This window comes from Hemitrygon akajei, chromosome 4, assembly GCF_048418815.1.
Source record: "Hemitrygon akajei chromosome 4, sHemAka1.3, whole genome shotgun sequence".
NCBI lineage: Eukaryota > Metazoa > Chordata > Chondrichthyes > Myliobatiformes > Dasyatidae > Hemitrygon > Hemitrygon akajei.
Genome location: NC_133127.1, coordinates 156,257,028 through 156,280,915, shown reverse-complemented (window position 1 = coordinate 156,280,915; position 23,888 = coordinate 156,257,028). Strand labels below are relative to the sequence as shown.

General features: G+C 41.8%; 1 protein-coding gene across 1 annotated transcript in view; it reads left to right on the top strand.

Moving 5' to 3' along the window:
• micu2 (mitochondrial calcium uptake 2) overlaps positions 1–23,888 on the top strand; it is a 386,621-nt gene that overhangs the window by 272,149 nt on the left and 90,584 nt on the right. The window contains exon 8 of the mRNA XM_073043710.1: positions 23,152–23,208. Within this exon, the coding sequence (XP_072899811.1) occupies positions 23,152–23,208 (57 nt within the window). The remainder of the gene's footprint in view (positions 1–23,151; positions 23,209–23,888) is intronic.

Here is a 23,888-nt window from a genome sequence, read left to right as displayed (position 1 = left end):
TCAGTCAGATAGCTTTTGATATAACATTTTCAGTTTATTTTGTGCAGAATTAACAGAAAAAAATCGATGGAGGCATAATCCTGATTCAGGAAAATATTGGCAAAGTAGTCACCCATTTATCATAGTTCATTCTCTTTGTACCACCCTCCTTTCCTCAAACCATAGTCCCAAGTCTTGAAAAATGTACCATGTCTGGTCTTAAGTATTTTTTGCTCCAGTTCTGCATTAATGCCAAGGAAAACTAATTTGTACCACACCAGATTCCCGACAAATCTGTGACTAACACCTGCTTCTGAAACAGAAAATCTGTGTTTCTATTTCTTATGCATAAAAGAATATGCTAGTGTACACTGTAAAGCTTTAAGATGATGTAGTGTCAAGGGTGATGTCTAAAGGAATGTATTTCTCCAGCCAACTCCTACCTCCTGTAGTCTTCACAACCGATCTCTACCAGTCTCTATGAACTGCAGCTAACATTGACGACCTGTTATGTTCAGCCTCCCAGGAAGTATTCAGAGTTAGTTTCAACCTGCATCATTCTTACTGAACTGTCCTTAAATAAGGAAAAAAGAACTTAACTAACAACAAACAGAGAGAGAGAGAGAGATAAAATGACTTTAACATAATAAAGTGATCAATTATGTCATAGGATTTTATTCAATTTTATGTAAATTCACCTATAAGTACAAATAACAAGATATGCTTTTTAATCCTGAACAAATGGCTGTACCAGCTGTACTGGTTATTTTCCAGTCAGTGTTAACCTTAATTACCAAAACCTGGTATACATACTAACTATGGTTAAGAAAATTCAGAAAAATGTAATTTTCTACAATTTTCTTATTATTTTTCTAAGTTTAAAAAAAGTTAAGAAAACACATAATAGGTACTTCAATTCCTTGACCTGACATTAGCAAGTCTTGACCTTACCTAAGGTACTTGACACATGTGGAACAGCAGTGAATATGTGGAATTAGTTTCAAGAGTCAAACCTCAGGGCTTTTAGGAGAATTAGGTTTAAGTAGTCCCTACTGACAGGTATTCGCAAGGTCTGTTGGTTCACTTTACTCATCGTTTAACTGACATTTATCTCCAATCCAGAAATCCTCTGAATGTAAACTTAATTGACATCACATTTGGGCATTTCTGCAGAGTCTGGCTTTTTTGTGCTTTTGCTATTGCTGATTTTGGACATTTTCCCCATTTTTAATTGAGGGACCTACTTGGCTAAGCGTTAAAGGGTTAATTGCGTGCTTTTTCTGTAGCAAGGTTGCAATTCGCAGCTAAAATTATTATTAAAACTATTTTACTAAATACATTGGACGTCATCAGAAGCAGTCAAATTAATTTACCACACCAAAATTTTTTAGTTTTATGCCTTTTTTTAATTCAAATAACACTACATGATTCTGTTTTTCCAAGAAATATTTGTCACTGTGCAGGTGGAAGGCTAGCTAGAATCATCAGTAACAGCTTACACATTCAACACCAGAGGCTATTACCTTGACATTCAGACACTTGCACCACAATTAAAAACATCTAAGAAATGAAGTTGGCTTCAGAAGTGAAGTCTGTGGAACTGGTTAGATATTGAAGTGGCATTACTCCTAAGCTACAAAAAACAGAAGGCAGCAAAATTCACAGTAGATTAAGTTACTGGAATTTTTTTTCCACTTGCCTTTTTGTTCCATTTGTAGTTTCTTTTCTGTTTTGTTTCTTTAAAGAGTAAGATAGTGAAGGGTAAAACATATCACAGAGCCACGACAACCTAAGTTTGAAATTCTTCAGGTACAGATCATGTCTGGTGCACTGTGTAATTCAATGGGTTTGGAATGATGGACTCCCATGAATATGATATATTGGGGTCTGGCAAGGTTAGTCTTCTGGCTAGCTGAATAGAGTTGGTAGTTGGGGAGCGAAGACAAGCAGACATTTTTAAAAAAACAGCTTCATTTATATACCTAAGTGTTTCATCAGAAACTTTCGCAGTGGGATGATTTCATAGCCCACCTTGGCTGTAGAGACATAAATCTGTCCCATACAGGATCAAAGCCAGCAGGAATTTTAAAGGAATTTTAAAGCCACAGACTCCTTTTTGTAGATCTTTATAAGCTAATTTTAAAAAGCTAGCTGAATTCAAATAAAATGAAGTTTTAATTAACTATAACTGGAGTCTCTCACAAAGTTTCACAAAAAAATTTGATGCTCCTATTTTTCAGAAAAACTGAAGATCGTGATAAAGTTCTAATGATATACTTTAGGTATAAAGTTGCTTGAATATTTTCTTACGATATTTTTAAAAATGATTGTTAATTGTTTCCATTTACCAAATATGCAGCAACTTTCCATGTAGAATAGAATTATTTATTATGGATCTCTTCTTTATTTTTGAAAATATTAGCTCCAGGGTTTTCTTTACACTGTTGTGCCTGATTACTCATTCATTCCCCAAGGGAAGAAAGCATTATGTAAAAGAAATGGCAGTCTTTTACAGACAGTCTAGTCTTATCGTGTGTTCGTCCAAGACAGACAAATGGAGTGATACACGATAAAAAAATTCTATTAAATACCAAAATACTTGGCAGAAGAGCAAAATGTTTGGATCCAGCAAAATTTAACCAGTAGATTTCTCTTGATTAGTATGGGACTATCAAGGTACATTATTAGATTTCAAAGCTACTGTGTAATATACAGCCAGTGAACATAATTCAGATTGTCATTCTTGGTCAGGGCAGGGTTGTTGCACATTCCTAGTTGTGCAAAGAATATGGTGTGGACCTTGAACTGTGATCCGGTATTATTTAGTGATTTGCAAGGGTATTTATGATTTCAGGACTTGTATAAGAATGACACATTTCTTCCCCCAAATGATTTTAGTGAATTAATTATATCTTTGCAATGATCTAGCATCTTTGAGGCTAGTTTCATCAATCCCAGCTTCTTATATTATTGAACCTCACTTACATTTTCAAGCGCTCTCTGTAGGGTTTTAGGACAATTGTGTAGAACATAGAACAGTACAGCATCAGAGAAGCTATTTGGCCCACAATATTGTTCAGTCTTGATGCCAATTTATACTAAATGTCCTCCTATTTATCATCCCCACATTCTCTTCGTACTCATGTGTTTATATAAAAATCTCATAAACTCCACCAAGCTGGCTGATTTCACTCCTTGTTCCAGGTATCTAACACTCTCTGCTTAAAAATATTTGCCCTTCACTTCACCCTTAAAATCTGCCACTCCTCTCCAATTCTGAGACTGTCTTCTGAATTTTTACATTTCTACTCTGTAGAAAAGATTCTGAATGTCTACCCTATCTAATGTCCTTACCTCCAACTTTGTAGGAAAAACTGCCTAAAGTTAGTCCAACTGTTTCTTATGGATCATACTCTCTAATCCAGCCAGCATCTGAGTAAATCTCTTCTGCAGGGAGTGCAGGGAGCCTCACTCACCTTAATCTCCTCAGGAAGTGGAGTTGCTGCTGTGCTTTCTTGACCAAAGAGGTGGTGTTGAGGAACCAGGTGAGATCTTTCATTATGTGCTCTCCCAGAACCTTAGTGATCATAACTCTCTCCACGGAGGAGCCGTGTAAGTGCAGTGAGGAGTGGTCAGCCGGCAACTCCTTAAAGCCCACAATTATCTTTTTGAAGTTGTCCACGTTAAGACTTGAATGTTCTGCTCACACCATTCTACCAGCTGCTGTACCTTTACTTTGTACACCATCTTGTTGATGAGACCAACCACTGTTGTATCATCAGCAAACTTGATGATTCAGTTTGAACTGGAAGTAGTAGTGCAATTATGCGTTAGCAGTGTGAACAGCAGCGGGCTGAGCATGCAGCCTTGGGGAGTGGTGGTGCTCAGTGTGATGGAGCTAGAGATGTATCTGCCAACACAGACTGTCTTTTCTGTCAAGAAGTCCAGGATCCAGTTACAGAGAGAGGTGCTGAGACCAAAAGATAACAGCTGACCCACCAACTTCTGAGAGATGATCATACTAAACACTGAGCAGAAGTCAAAAACAGCATCCTGGCATATGAGGCACCATTTTCCAGATGGGACAGGATAGAGTGGTATGCAAAGGCTATGCATCATCAGTGGACCAATTTGAGTGATACGTGAACTGGAAAAGGTCCATTGTATCAATGTAAGATGGGATTAAATATGATCCATAACCAGCTGCTTGAAGTACTTCACTATTGTTGAGGTCAGTGCTACTAGATGGTAGTCATTGAGGCAGATTACTGTCGTCCTCTTGGGCACCAGGATGATGGTGGCTGCCTTGCAGCCTGAGGAGACAGTGGACTGTTCCAGAGAGATGTTGAAGATGTTTGTTAGAACGTCTGTTAACTGGGCAGCACAGTCCCTCAGCATTTAACCAGGTATGTTATCAGGCCCTGCAGCTTTATGTGGTTGACCCTGACTAGGGTCTTCCTCACATCAGCTGCAGCCAGGCACAGGGCCTGCTCCTGGGGAAATAGAGGGGCCTTCCTCGCCAGCAGATTGTTCTGTGCATCAAGCCAAGCATAAAAGACTTACAGCCTATCAGGGTCTGAATGCCCTGCCACATGTGCCCTCTGTCTCTGGTTTCACAGAAATGGCTGTACAATATATTCTCTAAACAATCCTATTTTGCCTTCCTGATGGTGCCAGAAACCGCAGCTCCTGCTGATCTGAGAGCTGTCTTATCCCCCAATCTGAAGGCAGCACCCCAATATATCAGCCATGTCCGGATCTCTGCTGTCAGCCCTGGTTTCTCATTTGCCCTCACAGAGCTGTGTTTAATAATGGTGATATCCTCAATGCCCTTCTGTATGTAGCCAGTCACAGATCTCGCACGTTCATCAATGGTAATGTGGTGGTTGTAGGTAGCCACTTCCCTGACCATGTTCCAAACACTCCTGTGATGCTGAGGTTGCTCTTCTGAACAGGTCTTTATCTCCCTTGACCAGTAGTCAGTGTGCAGGAATTAGCATAACAGAGAAGTGGTCAGAGAATCCAAGCTCTGTATGCACCAGAGATGTTGGTATAAACCGGGTCAGATGTGTTCTTATATCTAGTAACAAAGGCAACCTGCTGACAGAATTTAGGCGGAACTGGTTTGAAGTTAGCATGGTTGAAGTAGCCAGCAATAATAAAGAAACCATCAGGCTGTGTGGTTTGAGGTTTATGATGCCATAGAGCTCACACAGCACTTCCCCAGCATTAGCACAGGGGGAGGGGATGTACGCAGCCAAAATCACAACAGCATTGAACACCTTCAGTAAATAGATGGGCCTGTTAGGAACTCTACCAGAGGCAAACATTGGGTCATCACTACCGAAGTGTTCACACACCGGTTCTTACTAACATAGATACATACACCTTCACCATGGGTCTTGCCAGAGATAACAGGAATTCTGTCAGTCTCAAAAGAGACAAAACCCTCTAGCTGTATGACCGCTTCAGGGGTGGTATCTTGGAGCCATGTTTCCGTCAGGATGAGCCCACAGCTAACCTTTACCTGGGTCTAAGGCTGAATAAGCATAAGAGAATCTAGTTTATTTTCTAGCGAAGCAATGTTTGAAAGCAGAATCAACAGGAGAGCTGGCCTGCACTTTCCGTACTTCCGTTTCCTTGCGCATCACTTCCAAGGACGTGTCCCTTCGGTAGCTGTAGCAGGCAGTGGTACAGTATGCAATAAGCCCATGCTGCAGAGCTCATCTGCTATCCAACAACTCGCTAGTGAGGTAGACTTGCAGTAGTTGGTGTTCTCAATATCCAGCAGTGTCTTGCGATCATAGGAAAGACATAAAGGACAAACAATAACACCATTAGATGGAGCCAGAGTGGCAGCTGCAACTGGGCGTGCTGTCATCTATACCATCATCCCCCTATATTAATCATTATGTCAAAAGTTAATGGCTGCTAGAAATCTGTGCATTATTGTACCATCATTGTCTAATATTATTAACCTATGACTAGTATTAAATTATTAATTTGCATAGGGAGGTACAGAGGCCCAGGTGAAGAAACTTTTGAATGAATGGCATTCCAAATAGACTGAGGGATCCTTAAAGTGAGATGTATCTACAATTCCAAAAGACTTTTGACAAAATTCTGCATAAAAGGCTATTACCACTATATAAGCAGTAAGGATTGAAAGTTAAATCGTGGTGTTATCCAAAGCTGACTGAAGAGTTGAAAGCAATGGTACTTTGAAATTGATAGCATCAGTGTTGAGAGATGTATATCTAAGAACGGAATCAGCTCAAAGCTTGTTTAAAATAGATTCTCTTTTCAGTCAGAATTTCTATGTTACTTAGAGCTGGATCAGCACACAGAGGAAAATTACGATTTTTGAAACCCTGCAATTTCTGAAGCTGGATTAAAATTGATCACAGAAAAACAGGAACATCCTGAATTAGATATCCTGATCTTTGTGACAAGTTTTCCAGTAGTTCAGCCACCTGCAGGTCTCTCGTGTGCAAGGTGTAGCAGCTGCTTAGCCCCTCGTTCAGGGCCATATGAAGCCAAGGGAGCAGGTGGTAGATGGCCGTATAAGCATATCACAAGTGCTGGTTCTGTGACCACTCATGGCAGGCAGATAGTCTTTGAAGAGTATTGATAATGGCGGGGTTCACCAGTCTTGTAAAGACACTACCCAGAAGAAGATAGTGGCAAGCCACTTCCGTAGAAAAATTTGCCAGGAACAATCATGGTCATTGACTATGGTCACAAACACGAGTAAGTTTGCAAATGCTGGAAATCCAAAGCAACACCCACAGAACGTTGGAGAAACTCAGCAGGTGTGGCAGCATCTATGGAAAGGAGTAAATAGTCAACGTTTCAGGCTGAGACCCTTCTTCAGGACTGAGAAGGAAGGGGGAAGATGCCAGTCTGAAAAGGGGGGAAGGGGAAAGAGGTTAGCGGGAAGATGATAGGTGAAGCCAGGTGGATGAGAAAGGTAAGGGCTGGAGAAGAAAGAATCAGATAGGAGAGGAGAGTGGACAGTCGGAGAAAGGGAGGGAAGATGGAACGCAGGGGGAAGTAATAGGCAGGTGAGAAGAAGTAAAAGGTCAGTGTGGGAAATGGGGCGGGGGGTGGGAGTTTGCTCACCAGAAGGAGAAATCGATATTCTTGCCAACAGGTTGGAGATTCCCAGACAGAATTAAGGTATTGCTCTTCCACCCTGAGGGTGGCCTCATCTTGGCACGTCAGAACCAGAATGGGAATCAGGATTAAAATGCTTGGCCACTGGGAAGTCCCGCTAATGGTGGATGGTGCGGAGGTGTACGACAAAGCAGTCCCCAAATTTCCAAGAGGTCTCACCACTGTAGATGAGGCTGCATCGGGAGCACCGGACACAATAGACAACCCCAGTAGATTCACAGGTGAAGTGCTGACTCACCTGGAGAGACTGTTTGGGGCTCTGAATGGAGGTGAGGGAGAAGGTGTAACACTTTGGCCACTTGCAGGGATAACTGCTGGGAGAGAGATCAGTGGGGGAGGGATGAATGAACAAGGGAATCGTGGAGGGAGTGATCCCTGCGGAAAGTGGAGTGTGGGGAAGGCAAAGATATGTTTAGAAGTAGTAGGGCCCCTTTTGAGACAGCGGAAGTTGTGGAGGATAATGTGTTGGATACGGACGCATATAGGGTGGTAGGTAAGGACAAGAGGGACTATCACTATTATGGCGGCAGGAAGAGAGGTTGAGCACAGATATATGGGAAATTGAGGAGATGTGGGTGAAGGCAGCATCAATAGTAAAGGGAGGGAACCCCCATTCTTTAAAGAAAAGGGGCATCTCTGATGCCCTGGAATGGAAAGATGCATCCTGGAACAGATGCAGCGGAGATGAAGAAACTAAGAAAGGGGAATAGCATCTTTACAGAGGGTGGGGAGAAGTATAGTTGAGATAACCATGGGAGTCAGTAGGTTTATAAAAGATGTCAGTTGACAGTTTGTCTCCAGAGATGGAGATGGAGAGATCAAGAAAGGGGGAGGGAGGTGACAGAGATGGACCAAATGAATTTAAGGGCAGTGTGGAAATTAGAGGCAACATTTATAAAATTGACTAGCTCAGCATGGGTGCTTGAAGCAGTGCCAATGCAGTTGTCATTGTAGCGTAGGAAGATTTGGAAAGTATAACTGGGGAAGGCCTCGAACATAGACTCTTCTACATAGCCAACGAAGAACCAGGCATAGCTGAGACCCATGCGTGTGCCCAGGGATACCCATCCACTTTGGAGAAAGTGGGAGAGGCCAAAGGATAGATTGTGCAGGTTCAGGGCCAGTTCTGCCAGATGGAGGAGGGGGACTGGTTGATTCTTTTATCATGAAAGAAGTAGAGGGCTTTGAGGCCTTCTTGATGGGGGATAGAATTGTATAATGACTGAACATCCAAGGTGAAGATGAGGCAGTCAGGGCCAGAGAATTGAAAGTTACTGAAGAGATCGCGGGCATGAGAGGTGTTGCAGATGTAGGTGGGAAGGGACTGAACCAAGGGGATAGAATGGAATCGAGACCATAATCACCTATGAGATACGACATGCCACATGATGATGTTCTTTCATGCTTTGCACAAGCTTTTCCCATCCGTCTTTATCAAACCTTCCTGAACCTACTTAACTTCCTCTGAAACTTGTTTATACTATTCACCACAGATGTCCCTCATGTTACTGAATTCCACATTCCAAACTCTCTGGGAGAGAACCCCGACTCTCTGGGAGTTCTGCATTCTAATCTTTCTCCTGAATTCTCTACTGAGTATATTGTGACTGCCTTATATTTATTGCCTGTAATTTTGGCCTCCCCCACATGTGGAAACATTTTCTCTATAGATATCTTATCAAACTCTTCCTTAATTTTAAAGACCTCTATCAGAACACCCATGGTCTTCTGTTTTATACTGCAAAGGGACTTGGCCTATACAGCTTTTCTGAATGTTTACAATCACAGTTTCACAAAATATAAATATCTTAGTGGATAAATGACAAAGGTGAGTGTTCTTCAGAATGATAAGGTTACTTTGTTCTCTCCCTCCCTCCCTCACTCCCCCTCCCTCTCTCTCCCTCCATCTCTCTCTCCCTCCATCTCTCTCTCCCTCCCTCCCCTCTCTCACCCTCCCTCTCCCTTCCTCTCCCCCTCCCCCTCTCCCTCTCTCCCTCCCCCTCTCTCCCTCTCTCCCTCCCTCTCTCTCTCCATCTCTCTCCCTCCCTCGCTCTCCCTCTCCCTCCCTCTCTCTCACCCTCCCTCTCCCTTCCTCTCACCCTCTCTCCCTCCATCTCTCTCTCCCTCCCTCCCCTCTCTCTCCCTCCCTCTCTCCCTCCATCTCTCTCACCCTCCCTCTCCCTTCCTCTCACCCTCCCTCTCCCTCGCTCTCTCCCTCTCTCTCCCTCCATCTCTCTCCCCCTCGCTCTCTTCCTCCCCCTCTCCCTCCCTCTCTCTCACCCTCCCTCTCCCTTCCTCTCACCCTCCCTTGCTCTCCCTCCCACTCACTCTCTTCCTCCCCCCTCTCCCTCCCTCTCTCACCCCCCTCTCCCCTCTCTCCCTCTCTCTCCCCCTCTCTACCCCTCCCCCTCTCTCCCCCTCCCTCTCTCTCCCCCTCCCCCTCTCTCCCCCCCCTCTCTCCCCCCCTCTCTCCCCCTCCCTCTCTCTCCCCCTCCCCCTCTCTCTCCCCTCTCTCTCCCCCTCCCTCTCTCCCCTCTCTCTCCCCCTCCCTCTCTCCCCCCTCCCTCTCTCCCCTCTCTCTCCCCCTCCCTCTCTCCCCTCTCCCTCTCTCACCCTCCCTCTCCCTTCCTCTCCCCCTCCCCCTCTCCCTCTCTCCCTCCCCCTCTCTCTCCCTCTCTCCCTCCCACTCTCCCTCCCTCTCTCCCTCCATCTCTCTCCCTCGCTCTCCCTCTCCCTCCCTCTCTCTCACCCTCCCTCTCCCTTCCTCTCACCCTCTCTCCCTCCATCTCTCTCTCCCTCCCTCCCCTCTCTCACCCTCTCTCCCTCCATCTCTCTCACCCTCCCTCTCCCTTCCTCTCACCCTCCCTCTCTCTCCCTCTCTCTCCCTCCATCTCTCTCCCTCCCCCTTGCTCTCTTCCTCCCCCTCTCCCTCCCTCTCTCTCACCCTCCCTCTCCCTTCCTCTCACCCTCCCTTGCTCTCCCTCCCACTCACTCTCTTCCTCCCCCCTCTCCCTCCCTCTCTCACCCCCCTCTCCCCTCTCTCTCCCCCTCCCCCTCTCTCTCCCCCTCCCTCTCTCCCCTCTCCCTCTCTCCCCCTCCCTCTCTCCCCTCTCCCTCTCTCCCCTCTCCCTCTCTCCCCTCTCTCTCCCCCTCCCTCTCTCCCCTCTCTCTCCCCCTCCCTCTCTCCCCTCTCTCTCCCCCTCCCTCTCTCCCCTCTCTCTCCCCCCCTCTCTCTCCCTCTCTCTCCCTCCCTCCCTCTCTCTCTCTCTCTCCCTCTCCCTCTCTCCCTCCCTCTCCCTCTCCCTTGAATCCATCACTAAGATTATTCTGAGGTTCTGCTATTATTTTTTTTCTTTCCCATTAGGACACATTTAAACCTGACTCCAATTCTTTGTAACTCACATTGTGATTTTTTTTTAATCATTTGAAACATAGAGTGGTGAGTACTGGTTTTCACCACTGACATCTGGATTTCAATTTAACCCAAATTAATGGAATGCAAGTTGTTTCTCACTACTGTCAGTGAACAATTGAATGAAATGTATTTTGACAGTCTCAGCTCAAATTCTGTTGATTGATGATCCACATACAGTATATATCATGCTCCTGTACTTAAATTGACTATCTGAGTTACAGATATCTAAGAGTGATTGAAAGCATTTAAGGATGGAGGTAAAATTGAAGAGAAGGTGAGTGAATGCAGGACTGAAAGTGCTTTATTTGAATGCACACAGTTTACAAAATAAGGCAGACACAGGATCAGTTAATCCCAAAGAAGCAGCAGCATTCTCAAGGGAGGATGAGGCAAACATGGCTGACAAGGGAAGTCAAAAGTAGCACTAAAATGTTCAGATAGTTTTATCTATCTGATTTTTTTTCAGTTATATAAAGAATAAAAGAGCGACAAGACTGGACATTGTACTGCTGGAAAATTGCACTGGAGATATAGTAATGGCGACAATGAAATAGCAGACAAAGTGGCTGGGTTTTTTTACATCAGTTGTCACTGTGGAAGGCACCAACAGCATGCTAGAAATTCTAAAGTGTGGTGGGGCAGAAGTGACTGTAGTTGCTGTTCCTAAGAAGAAGATGATTGGGTAGCTGAAAGGTCTGGAGGTCAGTAACTCACTCGGATCAAATAGACTACACCCAAGGCATTGGCATTAGTAGTGATCTTTCAAGAATCAGTAGATTCTGGAATGGTTCCAAGTGACTGGAAAATCACAAATGTCACTTCACTCTTCAAGAAGAGAGGGAGGCAAAAGTCAGGAAATTATAGGCCACTTAACCAGTGGTTGGCAAGCTGTTGGAATCCATTCTTAAGGATAAGGTCTCAGGGTACTTGGAGGCAAAACCCAGCACCGGTTCCTTGAGTGAAAATCTTGCCTGAAAAATCTGTTGCAATTCTTTCAGGAAATAACAGGCAGGATAGACAAAGCAGAGTCAGTAGATGTTGTTTACTTGGATTTTCTGAAGGCCCTTGAAAAGATACCAATACATGAGGCTGTTAAACAGGTTAAGAACACATGGTATTACAGTAAAGAAATAGCATGGATAGAAGATTGGTTGATTGGTAAGAGGCAAAGAGTGGGAATGGGGGATGCATTTTTTGGTGTTCTATAAGGGCTGGTTTTAGATCTAGTACTTTTTACATTGCACACTCAGTTTCCACTTTATTGGGTATACCTGTGTACCTGCTTATTAATACAAATAATGAATTAGCCAATCATGTGGCAGAACTCAATGCGTAAAAGCATGCAGACATTGTCAAGGGGTTCAGTTGTTGTTCAGAATGGGAAAGAGATGTCATCTAAGTGACTTTGACCATGCAATGATTGTTGGTGCCAGACAGAGTGGTTTGAGTATCTCAAACTTAATATCCTGTGAATTTCACACAACTGTCTCTAGAGGTTACAGAGAATGGTGCAAAAAACAAAAAAAAACTTCTTGTGAGCAGCAGTTCTGTGGGCGAAACACCTTATTAATGAGAGAAATCAGAGGAGAATGGCCATACTGGTTCAAGCTGACAGGAAGGTGAAAGTAACTCAAATAACCACGTGTTACAACAGTGGTGTGCAGAAAAGCATTTCTGAATGCACAACACGTCGAACCTTGAAGTTGATGGGCTACAGCAGCTGAAAACAACGAACATGCACTCAGTAGCCACTTCATTAGGTACAGGGTCACTGAGTGTATGTTAACGATCTGAATGATGGAATTGATGAATTTGTGGCCCAGTTTGCAGATGCTACAAAGAAAGGTAGAGGAGCAAGTAGTGTTGAGGAAGCAGGGAGTCTACAAAAGAACTTGGACAGGCTTAGAAAATGGGCAAAAGGAAACAGAGGGAAAACAGTGTAGAGAAGTGTGTGTGGTAATGCACTTTGCTAGAAGGAATAAAGGCGTAGACTTTTTTTAACGGGGTGCAAATTCAAAATTCAGAGGTGAAAACTGACTGAGAGTCCTAGTGCAACATTCCCTAATGGTTAACTTGCAGCTTATGTTTGTAGTAAAGAAGGTAAATGCATTATTAGCATTCATTTCAAGACGACGAGAATACTTAAGCAAGAATGTAATGCTGAGGCTTTATAGGGCATTGGGCGGACCACATTTGGAGTATTGTGAGCATTTTGTGCCCCATATTTAAGAAAGGATGTGCTGGCATTGAAGACGATCCTGAGGAGGTTTGTGAGTATTATCCCAGGAATTAAAGGATTAATGATTAAGGAGCATTCAGTTCTTGGGCCTGTACTTGCTGGAGTTTAGAAGAATCTCATTGGGATATTCTCTTTGAACCATACCGAATATTGAAAGTCCTAGGTAGAGTGTACGTGGAGAGGATGTTTCCAATGGGAGGAGAGTCTAGGACCAGAGGACACAGCCTCAGAATGAAAGCAAATCCCTTTAGAAGAGAGATGAGGAGGGATTTCTTCATGCAGCTGGTAGAGAATCTATGGAATTCATTACCACAGATGGCTGTGGAGTCCAAGTCGTTGGATATATTTAAAGCATGTGTATATTTAAAGCAGCCATGATCGAGTGGCAGAGCTAAACCAATGGGCTGAATTGCCTAATTCTGCCCCTGTGCCTTATGATCTTGTGGTCTTTTGATGGGGATGTTGGAAATATTTGCAGTGGTGTAAAGTTTGCCATTTATAGTGTTACGTTCCCCAGTAACCGGGTGACTTACCAGCAAAGATAGATAGGTCCGCTGAAGCCTGGTGCTACTATTTTCAAACGTTTTTATTTATAAAGGGGCACAAACGTATGGTTAATACTAAACATTCAGATCATATACGTCGTCACACTCAATCTAAAGCACAGGTATAGTAATAATCAATCAGAAATAAGCTCTATCGTTGTCTAGGGGTAATGTAGATATATATTGTTTGCTGGATATCTAAAAGTCTTTTGCGGTCACTGCAGTTCCACCAGCTGCCGTTGGTTGTGGTGTCGCGTTGGTGCACTTTTGTTAGAAAGAGAGAGAGAGATGGGATGAAACAGTTACCCGACCGTTTTTCCAACCTGGAGGACTTCGGTTTGTCGGAGCCTCGTTGGGGGAATGAACGCTCATCTGTAGCCTCCCCTGTAGCTAAGCCGTTCTTCCGTTGTGGGGTTGCCAATCCCAGGCAAGGAAAAGACGCACACGAACCCCACCACCGGCTGTCGCTATCAAAACGTGTCTTCTGGTGCGTCTGAGGCCCCGCCTCGGCAGCCCACCTTTTATCTGGACTGGCAGGGTTGTAGATGTCAATCAGGGTGGGGGGTGAGGCAATCCTTCCCCCATCACCCAGCCCACGTTGCCCTAGGGCTTTACACGTGGTCTTCATGAGACAATAGTCAGAGTCACTTTATTCTGCTTCTCGGGAGAACATGGTCTTCCACACGTCTCCCTCTCTCTCTCCCATTTCCTGTGTCTATTCAGCACATCTCTCCCCCTCTTGGGTCAGTTGACCCCCCCTTGACTAGGGCTCTTGCGATTCTCACAAAGGAGGGGGCTGAGGTCATAACAATAGTTAATTTCGAAGTTCAGGTTTTTTTTAGATATTTAAGTTTTACTTCCTTACCTAATGTGCATTACATCATCTAAAACTGCTTGATGTATAAATACAGACTAGTAAAGCTGCCTAATATAATGGAGTAACAAATAAAGTTTTCGAAGATTTGCTGTGTTGAAGTAGATTAAATATTTGAGGAGAAATTGTACAAAGAAGAAAGTGATTTATGCATCGAAGTCTACGTGAAGCAGGTTGAGGAGAATATGAAGTATTAACATGGTATATCAGTTGGATTAATGATGTGCTTCTGATTTTAACTTCTATGAAGAAAATACCTCTTCATTTGATGAACAGGCAATTGGATAATTGTGAAAGGTGATCACAGTAATTACTGCTAGAAAGTGCACGGTTGTCATGCACAAACGTAATCGGGATTGCCAGATAGTAATGACAACTTATACTTGCTGACACGTCATAAAATATTCTCTGAAATGAGTCAATGATCTCAGAAGTAAAATAAACAATTTAACATTTAATCATTTTGTGCTTTTAATCTGAAACAACAGCTTGCATTTATTTACCACAATTAACATAGTAACATATCCCAGAGAGCTTCACAGCAGCATTATCACATGAGGTTTCATGTAGAGGAATGTAAGGAAATCTTAAAATAAGAACAGATTTTAGAAAAAAAATCCAAAGGGAGGAGGAAGACAGAGCAATTAAAGGAGGGAATTCCAGAGTCTAGGGCGGAGAAAACTGAAATCAATTCCCCTTATCCAGTGGAACAATTGAAATCAGTGACTGATAGGAGACCAGAACTGAAGGATAAATAAGAATTCTCTCATCTTTTGGATTGCGACTTTGAACAAGTTTTATAGCTTGAATACTGGGGAGAGAGTTTGCATTTTCTCTTACAATAGAATAAATGCATTAAGGTTGCTGCATAATTATTAAATGTGGTTTTCTTTGTGTAACTGATTGAAATTGACATTTACAGTACCTCAAAAAGATCAATGGTAAATTTAAGTCAAATTCAATAAAAACATGAAGGATGTATGTCCTATTTTGGACAAACAATAATTTGTAGCATGCCATGTGTTTTTCCATTTGAAAAATTTAGTAATCTTGTACAAATTGAGCACTTGTCAAACTCTACTAGCTACAGAAAATAATGTAGACTCTCTTACCCCTAGAATTTAAGCTACAAAGTGTACTAAAAGTTGCAATTCCAAAGCACATCAGTATTCTATCTTACCCTCCAGTTCCAGTCTCCTGTTAATCGCTGGTTTTAGTTGTTCCACTGCACAAAGCAACTTGCTTTCAGATTTCTTGGGTTTATGATTTTGAATTACCTCCATTAATTCTCTCCTCCATTAGGATCCTATAGAAAATTAGTTCCCATCCCAATAATTAGTACAAGCCTCTGGAAATTATGAGTTAATAAATAAAAGTCAGAATAAACTTGTTAAAATTTAAGTTATGTTTGAGTGTTATATATGGTTAATTTAAGTAAATGAACTTACAAATAACATTTGACCAAGGGCTGGAATTGTTTCAAGGAAGTTCAATGACAAAGGAGTAAAGGGACAGTTGCCACACGGATACCAAATTGATCCTTAGTAAGGGTGCAGGAACAAATAGTTTGATAGTACCAGTGATGTGTAAGCCGGCCAGTGGCATAGCAGCATCCGCACTCGACTTCAAGGCAAGTGGTCCTGGCCAGCACCTTGCACGCATTCCATCTGTGCTGGGTTGAGTTACAACTCGGCCTTGTAAAAAAAACTAAAGAAACGGCAAGGTTGCCGTCTGATGTGCCACAAGGCAGGTATAATTTCAATTATGTGTAGATTGAAGAAACTCCTTAGAGTAGAGGAGGTTAACAATAAATATTTTAGAGATGTTCAAGGTCATGAGTAGATATAACTGGTAGATCGGTCAGTAGCCAAGAAAAAAATATATGTTGAGTGAATAAGGACCAGAAAGTAATGGGAGGAAGAAACCTATTTTATACAGCTTGTTGTTATGATTTGGAGTGTTGGTAAAGGTTTTGGAAACTGACTCAGTGTAACATTCAATATAACATCTACTTTTAAACATCTGAAGAAGAGGTCAATGGGGAAAGACTGAGCAATGTGATTAATTAGCTAGCATTACTGAAAAGAGGTCGGCACACTATCAAAGCAACTAATTCCTCTACTGTAGTATTCATTAATTCTGATATGAAAGTTCTGTAATTGATTTGAAAGTATCGACATTCAGTTGATTTTTTTTAGTTGAACTTAAAACAGGGTAAATCTTGTAGTCAGAAAAGTTATCATTAATTGATCTAATTGCAGGTATATATTTAGCAAAATAGGTTGGTGCAAAATGAAGCCTGAGAGCCAGCTAGCTAAAATGGAAATTCAGACCAAAAGGAATAATTTTTCTGAAAGTACACTTTCAAAGTTTCAAAGTACGCTCATTATCAAAGTATGTACACAGTATACAACCCTGAGCTTCATCTTCCCGTAGGCAGCCTACGTGGAATCCCATAGGCAGACACCGTGAAATCCATTTAAAGAAAACATCAAACACCCAACGCACAATAAAAACAACGTATTTCACAAACAGCAAAGAGTGAGCAAATAACACACAGAATATTAAACATCAAACCACAGAGTCCTCAAAGCAGTCCAAGAGCTACAGCCACAGAGTCAGTTCAGTTTAGCAGTGTGTCAATGACTGGAGGCCTCAGCCGCAGAGCTGGTTCCGCACCGAAGCATCTCGATCAAATCACGCCAATAGCAAAAAAAAGCAACCAGAAACACATGGAATCACCAACTCCAGCTCTAGACCACTCATGTATGTATCAGTGTTTAAGTCTTTTAAAAGCAAAATTATCAGGATGAACTAATGTTACATGTTGAAAGTGAAAAGCATTTACTTGGCTAGATAAAATCCCTCAGAAGCCCATCTTGAAAACATCTGAGTTTTTTTAAATCAAGAATTTGGCTTATATGGCTTAATATAGCATCTGGCTTGATATGGTACCTACTCTGCCCATGACTGCAAGAAATTGCAGTAAGTTGTTGGCACAGCCTAGCACATCATGGAAACCAGCTTCCCCTCCATGGACTCTATCTGTACTTGTTGCTGCCTAGTAAAGCAGCCAGCATAATCGAAGACCTCATCTACTCCAGAGATTCCTCCTCCTCTCCCCTCCCATCAGGTAGAAGATACAAATGGCTGAAAACATGTACCACCTAGCTCAAAGACAGTTTCTATCCTGCTGTTACAAGAATATTGAAGTTTCCTAGTATGATAAGATGAACTGTTGACCTCACAATTCACCTTATTATGATTTTGCAGGTTGTCTGATTGCACTGCTCTTTCTCTGTAACTGCTACATTTTATTCTACACTCTGTTTTACCTTGTACTACCTCAATGCACTATTATAATGAACTGTATGCAAAACAAGTCTTTTGCTGTACCTCAGTACAAGTGACGATAATAAACCAGTTAACCAGCAACATGTATGTATAACTGGAGAAAGAGAGAAGAATAAATAGAAATGAATATTTTAGAAAGGAATTAAGTGAACTACCTATATATGTCTATGTAACCAAATAGGTTGATTAGGTTACATCATATAACACTGCGATGGTTTTTCTATGGTTTAATTAATAATCCTTTTTTATATTAATGCTGTCAAATGAGGAAATATGTGCAACTTTCATTGAAAGGTACGTCAATTATCTGGAACTGGATAGAAGTGATTGTTTCTCTTCTGCATGAAAACAGTATACCTGTACAAGCTTCCAGAAACAATATAGCATGTCAGAACATTTGAGATCTAGATGCAGTTGTTATAAAAGGCTTGTATCTGATCAGATGCATGCAATTCCAACAATATTCTCAAGTTTTTATAATTAAGTAGCTTCAGTTCTTTGTTACTGGGCACAGGTATTAATTGCAATTGAAAAATTAAAGGCTAATGAACTGCAGTTAGAACATGTCTTACTGTCACTGCAAATGACAAATAGACATTCATTATCAATAAATATTTTTGTGATTATTGTTAAAGAGAAACTTCAGGTAAAACTTTATTGAGGCAGATGATATCAGTATTCTATCCAAGATTTTACGCACTGGGACATTTTTGACATTGAAGAAATTTTTTTGCCTTTTGGTAATCTTATATGGATTTGAATCAGTGCAAGTAAATCCAAACTGTAATACATATCACAAGAAAAAATAAGAATATAAATTTGTTTTTGAAGAGCTGGGCAGTGCCATAGAGGCCAGCATTTATTGCCCTTGAGAAGATAGTGGTGATCTGACAACATGAACCACTGCAGTTCTACCAGTAAAAGTGTTCCTACAATGTTCCTGGACAGGGAATTCTCAGATTTGTACCCAGCAGTGTTGAAGAATTCATGATCTGCAGTTTGGCGAGGAACGTGTAGCTGATGGTATTTCCTTGCAGCTACTGCCCTTGTCTTTCATGGTGACATGCTGTGGGCTAGGGAGGGGCTGTCGGAGCAGCTTTGGAGTTTACAGAAGATACACACTACATGTCAATAGCAAAGGGGTCAGATGTTCAGGATAGTGGATGGGTATCTGTCAAGCAAATGCCATTGTCCCACATGATACTGAACTGCTTGAGTGTTGTTGGAGCTGCACTTGTTCAGGCAAGCAGAGAGTATTCCATCATGTTCCTGATGTGTGCCATGTGGATGTTGAAAAAGCTATAGTTAGTCTAAGTTAAGTCAATTGCCACAGGATATCTAGAGATGGGCCTGTTTTCATGGCCACAGTATTTGTATAGCTGGTCCAGCTGAGTTTCTAGTCAATGGTGACCCTCAGGGGTGGGAAATTCAGTGATATCAGTGCAGTGTCTGCTGACCCCCACATCTTTGTTCCTGAAATACATCTTTATAATGTACTTTGTTATGTTTTGTAAAATATGTTTTTCTTGAGGCAGGTGAATTTGTGCTGCATTTTTAATTGTCAGAACAGTCTTTGTTAAAAAAGAAAATGTGAGGAATATTGAGAGTTTTCAAAGAGATGCAGAGAAATAAATTTCAGCTATCATCTTTTAGTTATCATCCTATAATTAAGTATAATTTAAGCAATGTTTAAAATAAGGACCAAAACATTTGTTTTTGAAAAATAATTGTATCGTTAGTTGTATGATTTTATATTTGAATGCTAGATGGAACCACTTGAAATGTACTGGATCTATACTAAAGTATAAAAGTACAGAAATGTGGCAAGTGCTCATCAACTTGGGCAGCATCTGTAGAAAGATTGATAGTTTTAAGTGAGAAAGTCAACATAACTGCAATATATATTCAAGATGTGGAATAAATAATTAAAAGCAATGCAACAAAGTGTCACTAAGATCAACCACTGAATGATGAAGCAGACATAAGCAAATAGCCTTCTCCTGCTATTATGCTCTAATGAGAGAAACAGAATTGATATTTAAGGCCAATGACCTTTCATGGATTGTTGGAGTTCTAATTATGATGCAGATTAAAAGTCTGATTCAGCTTATTAAATTTCCTCTTGGACATGAGGTCATGATAAATGAGAGAATCTCCATAGAATTGGCATGGACATTGGATACAAGAGGACAGTCTTTTTGCTTTGATTATAGAAAGGTATAAAATAATTGTTTTGTTAACCTTTCATATTTATATCAAATGGATTATCTCCTGTTGCATTGTGATGAATATGAATCAGCAAGTGATTGAAAGGTCTTGATCTTTTCTTGCTGTATTTGGATATCCCCCTCTCTGTACACAAATTCATTTGGTGAGTGATAAATCAGATTTTATTGCTTCCAATCATCTGAGTTAATTTTAAAATTATTTCTTTGAATTTACACACTACCTCTCAAACTTGAGCAACATTTTGTAGAGTAGGCTGAGATATTTCCCAAGATAGTGGTTGTAGGGCCTAAAAAGGATCAAAAGTTCTAGCAAGGATAGTGAGGTGGGATATATCAAGATCCCATTAATATTTTGTTGAAATAATTCCTGCTTGTTTGACAGATGAAGGCAAGTCCACACCAGGATGAATTAAAATGTAGGCTGGGTCAAAAGGATAGGAGAGTAAATTAGAAGATGTAATTGCAAGGGAGTGGGAGCATCCATGGTCAACAGAGGAGAAGATGTAGGCCAAGATGAAGTGCTTAAAATAGCATAAATTTTGTGGACATGACAGATTTCACTTTCTTGAATCCCAGGGAAATTTGTGCACCATTGCAAAATCTTGAATTGGGCTCCCAGTTGTCCTAAAGAAACCTGAGTATCTGTGCAGAGGGATACACTATAGAACAAAGCCTAGCACTGTGAAATAGGTAACAGATGCTTGTGTGCTTATACAATAGTTTGGATTTATTGTAAATTCTGTCCTCATTCAGATTTAGAATCAGATTTATTATCACTGAATATGACATAAAATTTGTTTTGTGACACCAGTACAGTGTAAGACATAAAAATTAATATTAAGTTAAATAATAAATAATGCTAAAGAGGACTAGCAGCAGGAAGGATGATAGAAGAGGAATAGAAATTTGACGATGGAGGGAAAGAAGCTGTTCCTAAGACGAGTGTGGGTCATCAGGCTCCTGGTGGAAGTAATGAGAGAGGCAAATGTCCCGGGTAGTGGGGATCTTTAGTGATGGGTACTGCTGCCATGAGGCAAGGCTTCTGAAGATGTCCTTGATGCTGGGGAGGCTTGTACCAATGATGGAGCTGGCTGAACCTACACCCCTCTGCAACCTTTTGTGATCCCGTGCATTACATAACAGGGTGTGATGCAACCAGTCAGAATGTTCTCCATCTGTAGAAATTTGCAAGAGGCCCTGTGTTGTTCTGCTGAGCATTATAGGCATACTATGTTGCCAGTGAGACAACACTTGTAGGCTGTCCGCAGCACACTCCTGGGTGTTTTGGTTGTCAACACACAAGACGCATTTCACCATATATTTTGATGTACATGTGATAAATAAACTTGAATCTTGAGGCTTTGGTGACATACCAAATTTCCCCAAACTCCTAATGAAGTAGAGCTGCTGGAGGTGCCTTCTTCATGATTGCATTAATGTGTTGGGCCCAGTACAGATCTTTGGAGACACTAGCACGTAGGACCTTCAGGCTGCTCACCCTTCCACTAACGACCCTCAATGGGGACTGGCGTGTATTCTCCTGACTTCTCCTTCCTGAAGTCCGCAATCCTTGGTCTTGCTGTCATTCTGTGCAAGGTTGTTATCGTGACACCACTCAATCAGCCGACTTATTTCACTACTGTACGGCTTCTCATTGCCACCTGAGATATGACCAACAACAGTTGGTGTCATCTGCAAATTTATAAATGAACTTCAGCTCTGCTTAGCCACATAATCAGGAGTGTAGAGAGTAGAGCAGTGGGGTTCAAGCACGCATCCATGGGATGAACCAATATTGATTGTCAGCGAGGAGGAAATTTTATCACCAATCCATACTGACTGCAATCTCCTGATGAGGAAGTCAAGGATACAGTTGCAGTGGGAGGTGCAGAGGCCCAGGTTTAGAAGCCTAGTAATTAATACTATGGGGATGCTGGTACTGAATGCCAAGCTGTGTACAAAAGACAGCAGCCTGATGTGTGTTTTTCTGATGTCCAGATTAAAAGAACACTCAACAGGTCAGGGAGCATCTGTGGAAAAAGAAACACAGCTAAAGTTTCAGATCCAAAGTTCTGACATAGCATTTCCACACTGAGCCACTATTTCTCTTTCCTCAGATTCTGCCCAACTTGCTAAGTGTTTCTGGTATTCTCTGTTTTTGTATTCCATGGGAAAACTGTTTGGTAAAATGCTTTGTAGAATCCTACGGTTCTGTCTGAAAGTGAAAATGATAATTTTTGTTTCTTTGGTGACAATTTGTATGAACTCGACATGAACATCTGATTTCTGCTGTTTTGCTGGATTATGAATGTAATCTCTGTGTGCTACAAAAATTCTGTCTGCTATAAAAATACTGCTCCCTCTCCTTTGTCTCCACTGCATTGGTTCCCAGGATGCAGCTTGCCTTTCAAAGATATCAGAGATGTCCTCCATTTTCAAAGAACAGGGTTTCCTTTCCTCCACCGTTGACGCTGCCCTCATCCGCATCTCCTCCATTTCCTGAACTTCCCGCCACCTTAACAGTGATAGAATTATTCTTGCCACCGCATCCATTCTACGCAACCTCTGCCATCTCCAAAGGGATCATATTACTAAACATATCTTTACCTCCCCTCACCCTTCTGCTTTCCACAGAGGTCACTCCCTCCACGATTCCTTTGTCCATGCATCCCTCCTGACACTCATCCCTGCAAGTGGCCAAAGTGCTACATTTGCCCATTCACCTCCTCCCTCCCCTCCATTCAGGGCTCCAAACTGTCCTCTCAGGTGAGGCAACACTTCACCTACGGATCTTCTGGAGTTGTCTATTCTGTCCGGTACTCTGGTTGTGGCCTCCTGTACATCAGTGAAACTTGAAACTTAAGGGTAGAGAAGCAACACCTTATATTCTGTCTAGGTAGCCTCCAGCCTGATGGCGTAAGTGTCAATTTCTTCCAGTAAGGAAAATTTTCCCTCCCCCTCCCCTCTTCTTGTATTCCCCACTCTGACCTCATACCTCTTCTCACCTGCCTATCATCTCCTTCCCTTTTTTGCATGGTCCAGTCTCCTCTCCTATCAGATTTCTTCCTCTCCAGCCTTTACCTTTCCTACCCACCTGGTTTCACCCATCACCTTCTAGTTAGTCCTCCTTCCCTCTGCCCACCTTTTTATTCTGGCATCTTCCCCCTTCCTTTCCGTCCTGAAGAAGGGTCTCAGTCTGAAACATTGTTTATTCATTTCCATAGATGTTGCCTGACCTGCTGAGTTCCTCCAACATTTTGTATGTGTATCTTTGTGTGCTGTTTCATTGGTGCAGAGATGAAGAAAATTTTAAAATACTGAGTCTTGTGATCTAATTTCAGCTGCAGAGCATCATTGGGCAAAAGAAAGAGCACAAGCCAGAAGCACATTCTGCATCAGTAAGTGATCACCATTCTTCAAGTTACTGTTTGATATGTTTAACGTTAAAAAGTAGAAGCAAGAGCAATGAATGCAGCTCTTCAAGTGTGCTTCACAATTCATGCAGTTGTGATAGAGCTTCTTCTCATTACAGTATTACTAGTCTCTATGATTTTTTATGCCTTTTCTATCAAAAAAAAGTTTCTGTATTCGTTGATGTAGTTCGTACAAGTACCTCTGGTGGGGAATTCCACGGAGTCACCAACCTCTGAACAAAGAAATTTCTTATAATCTCTTTCATGAATGTCTTATCCATTATTCTGAGACTGTCATCCCTGGTTCTGGATACACCTTCAACTCCAGAAATGTCCTGGCATCCAGCCTACGAAGAATACTGTATAATAAATAAGATCATAAAGTCATAACTGCATAAAAACAGGCCCATCTCCACTGTCTCCAAGCTCACCACCAAGGACCTAAAAAGACCAAAAACCTCTAGCAAGGCAAGATATATTTAGATTTTAATAAATTTTTTTGGTAATATTTCCTACTTGGTCTAAAGCGAGTTAAGGCTTTTTGGAGCGAAGGAGGATGAGATGTGACTTGATAGAGGTGTACAAAATGATAGATATAGTACACATCCAGAGACATTTTCCCAGTGTAGAAGTTGCTAGTACAAGGGGGTGTAACTTTTAAGGCA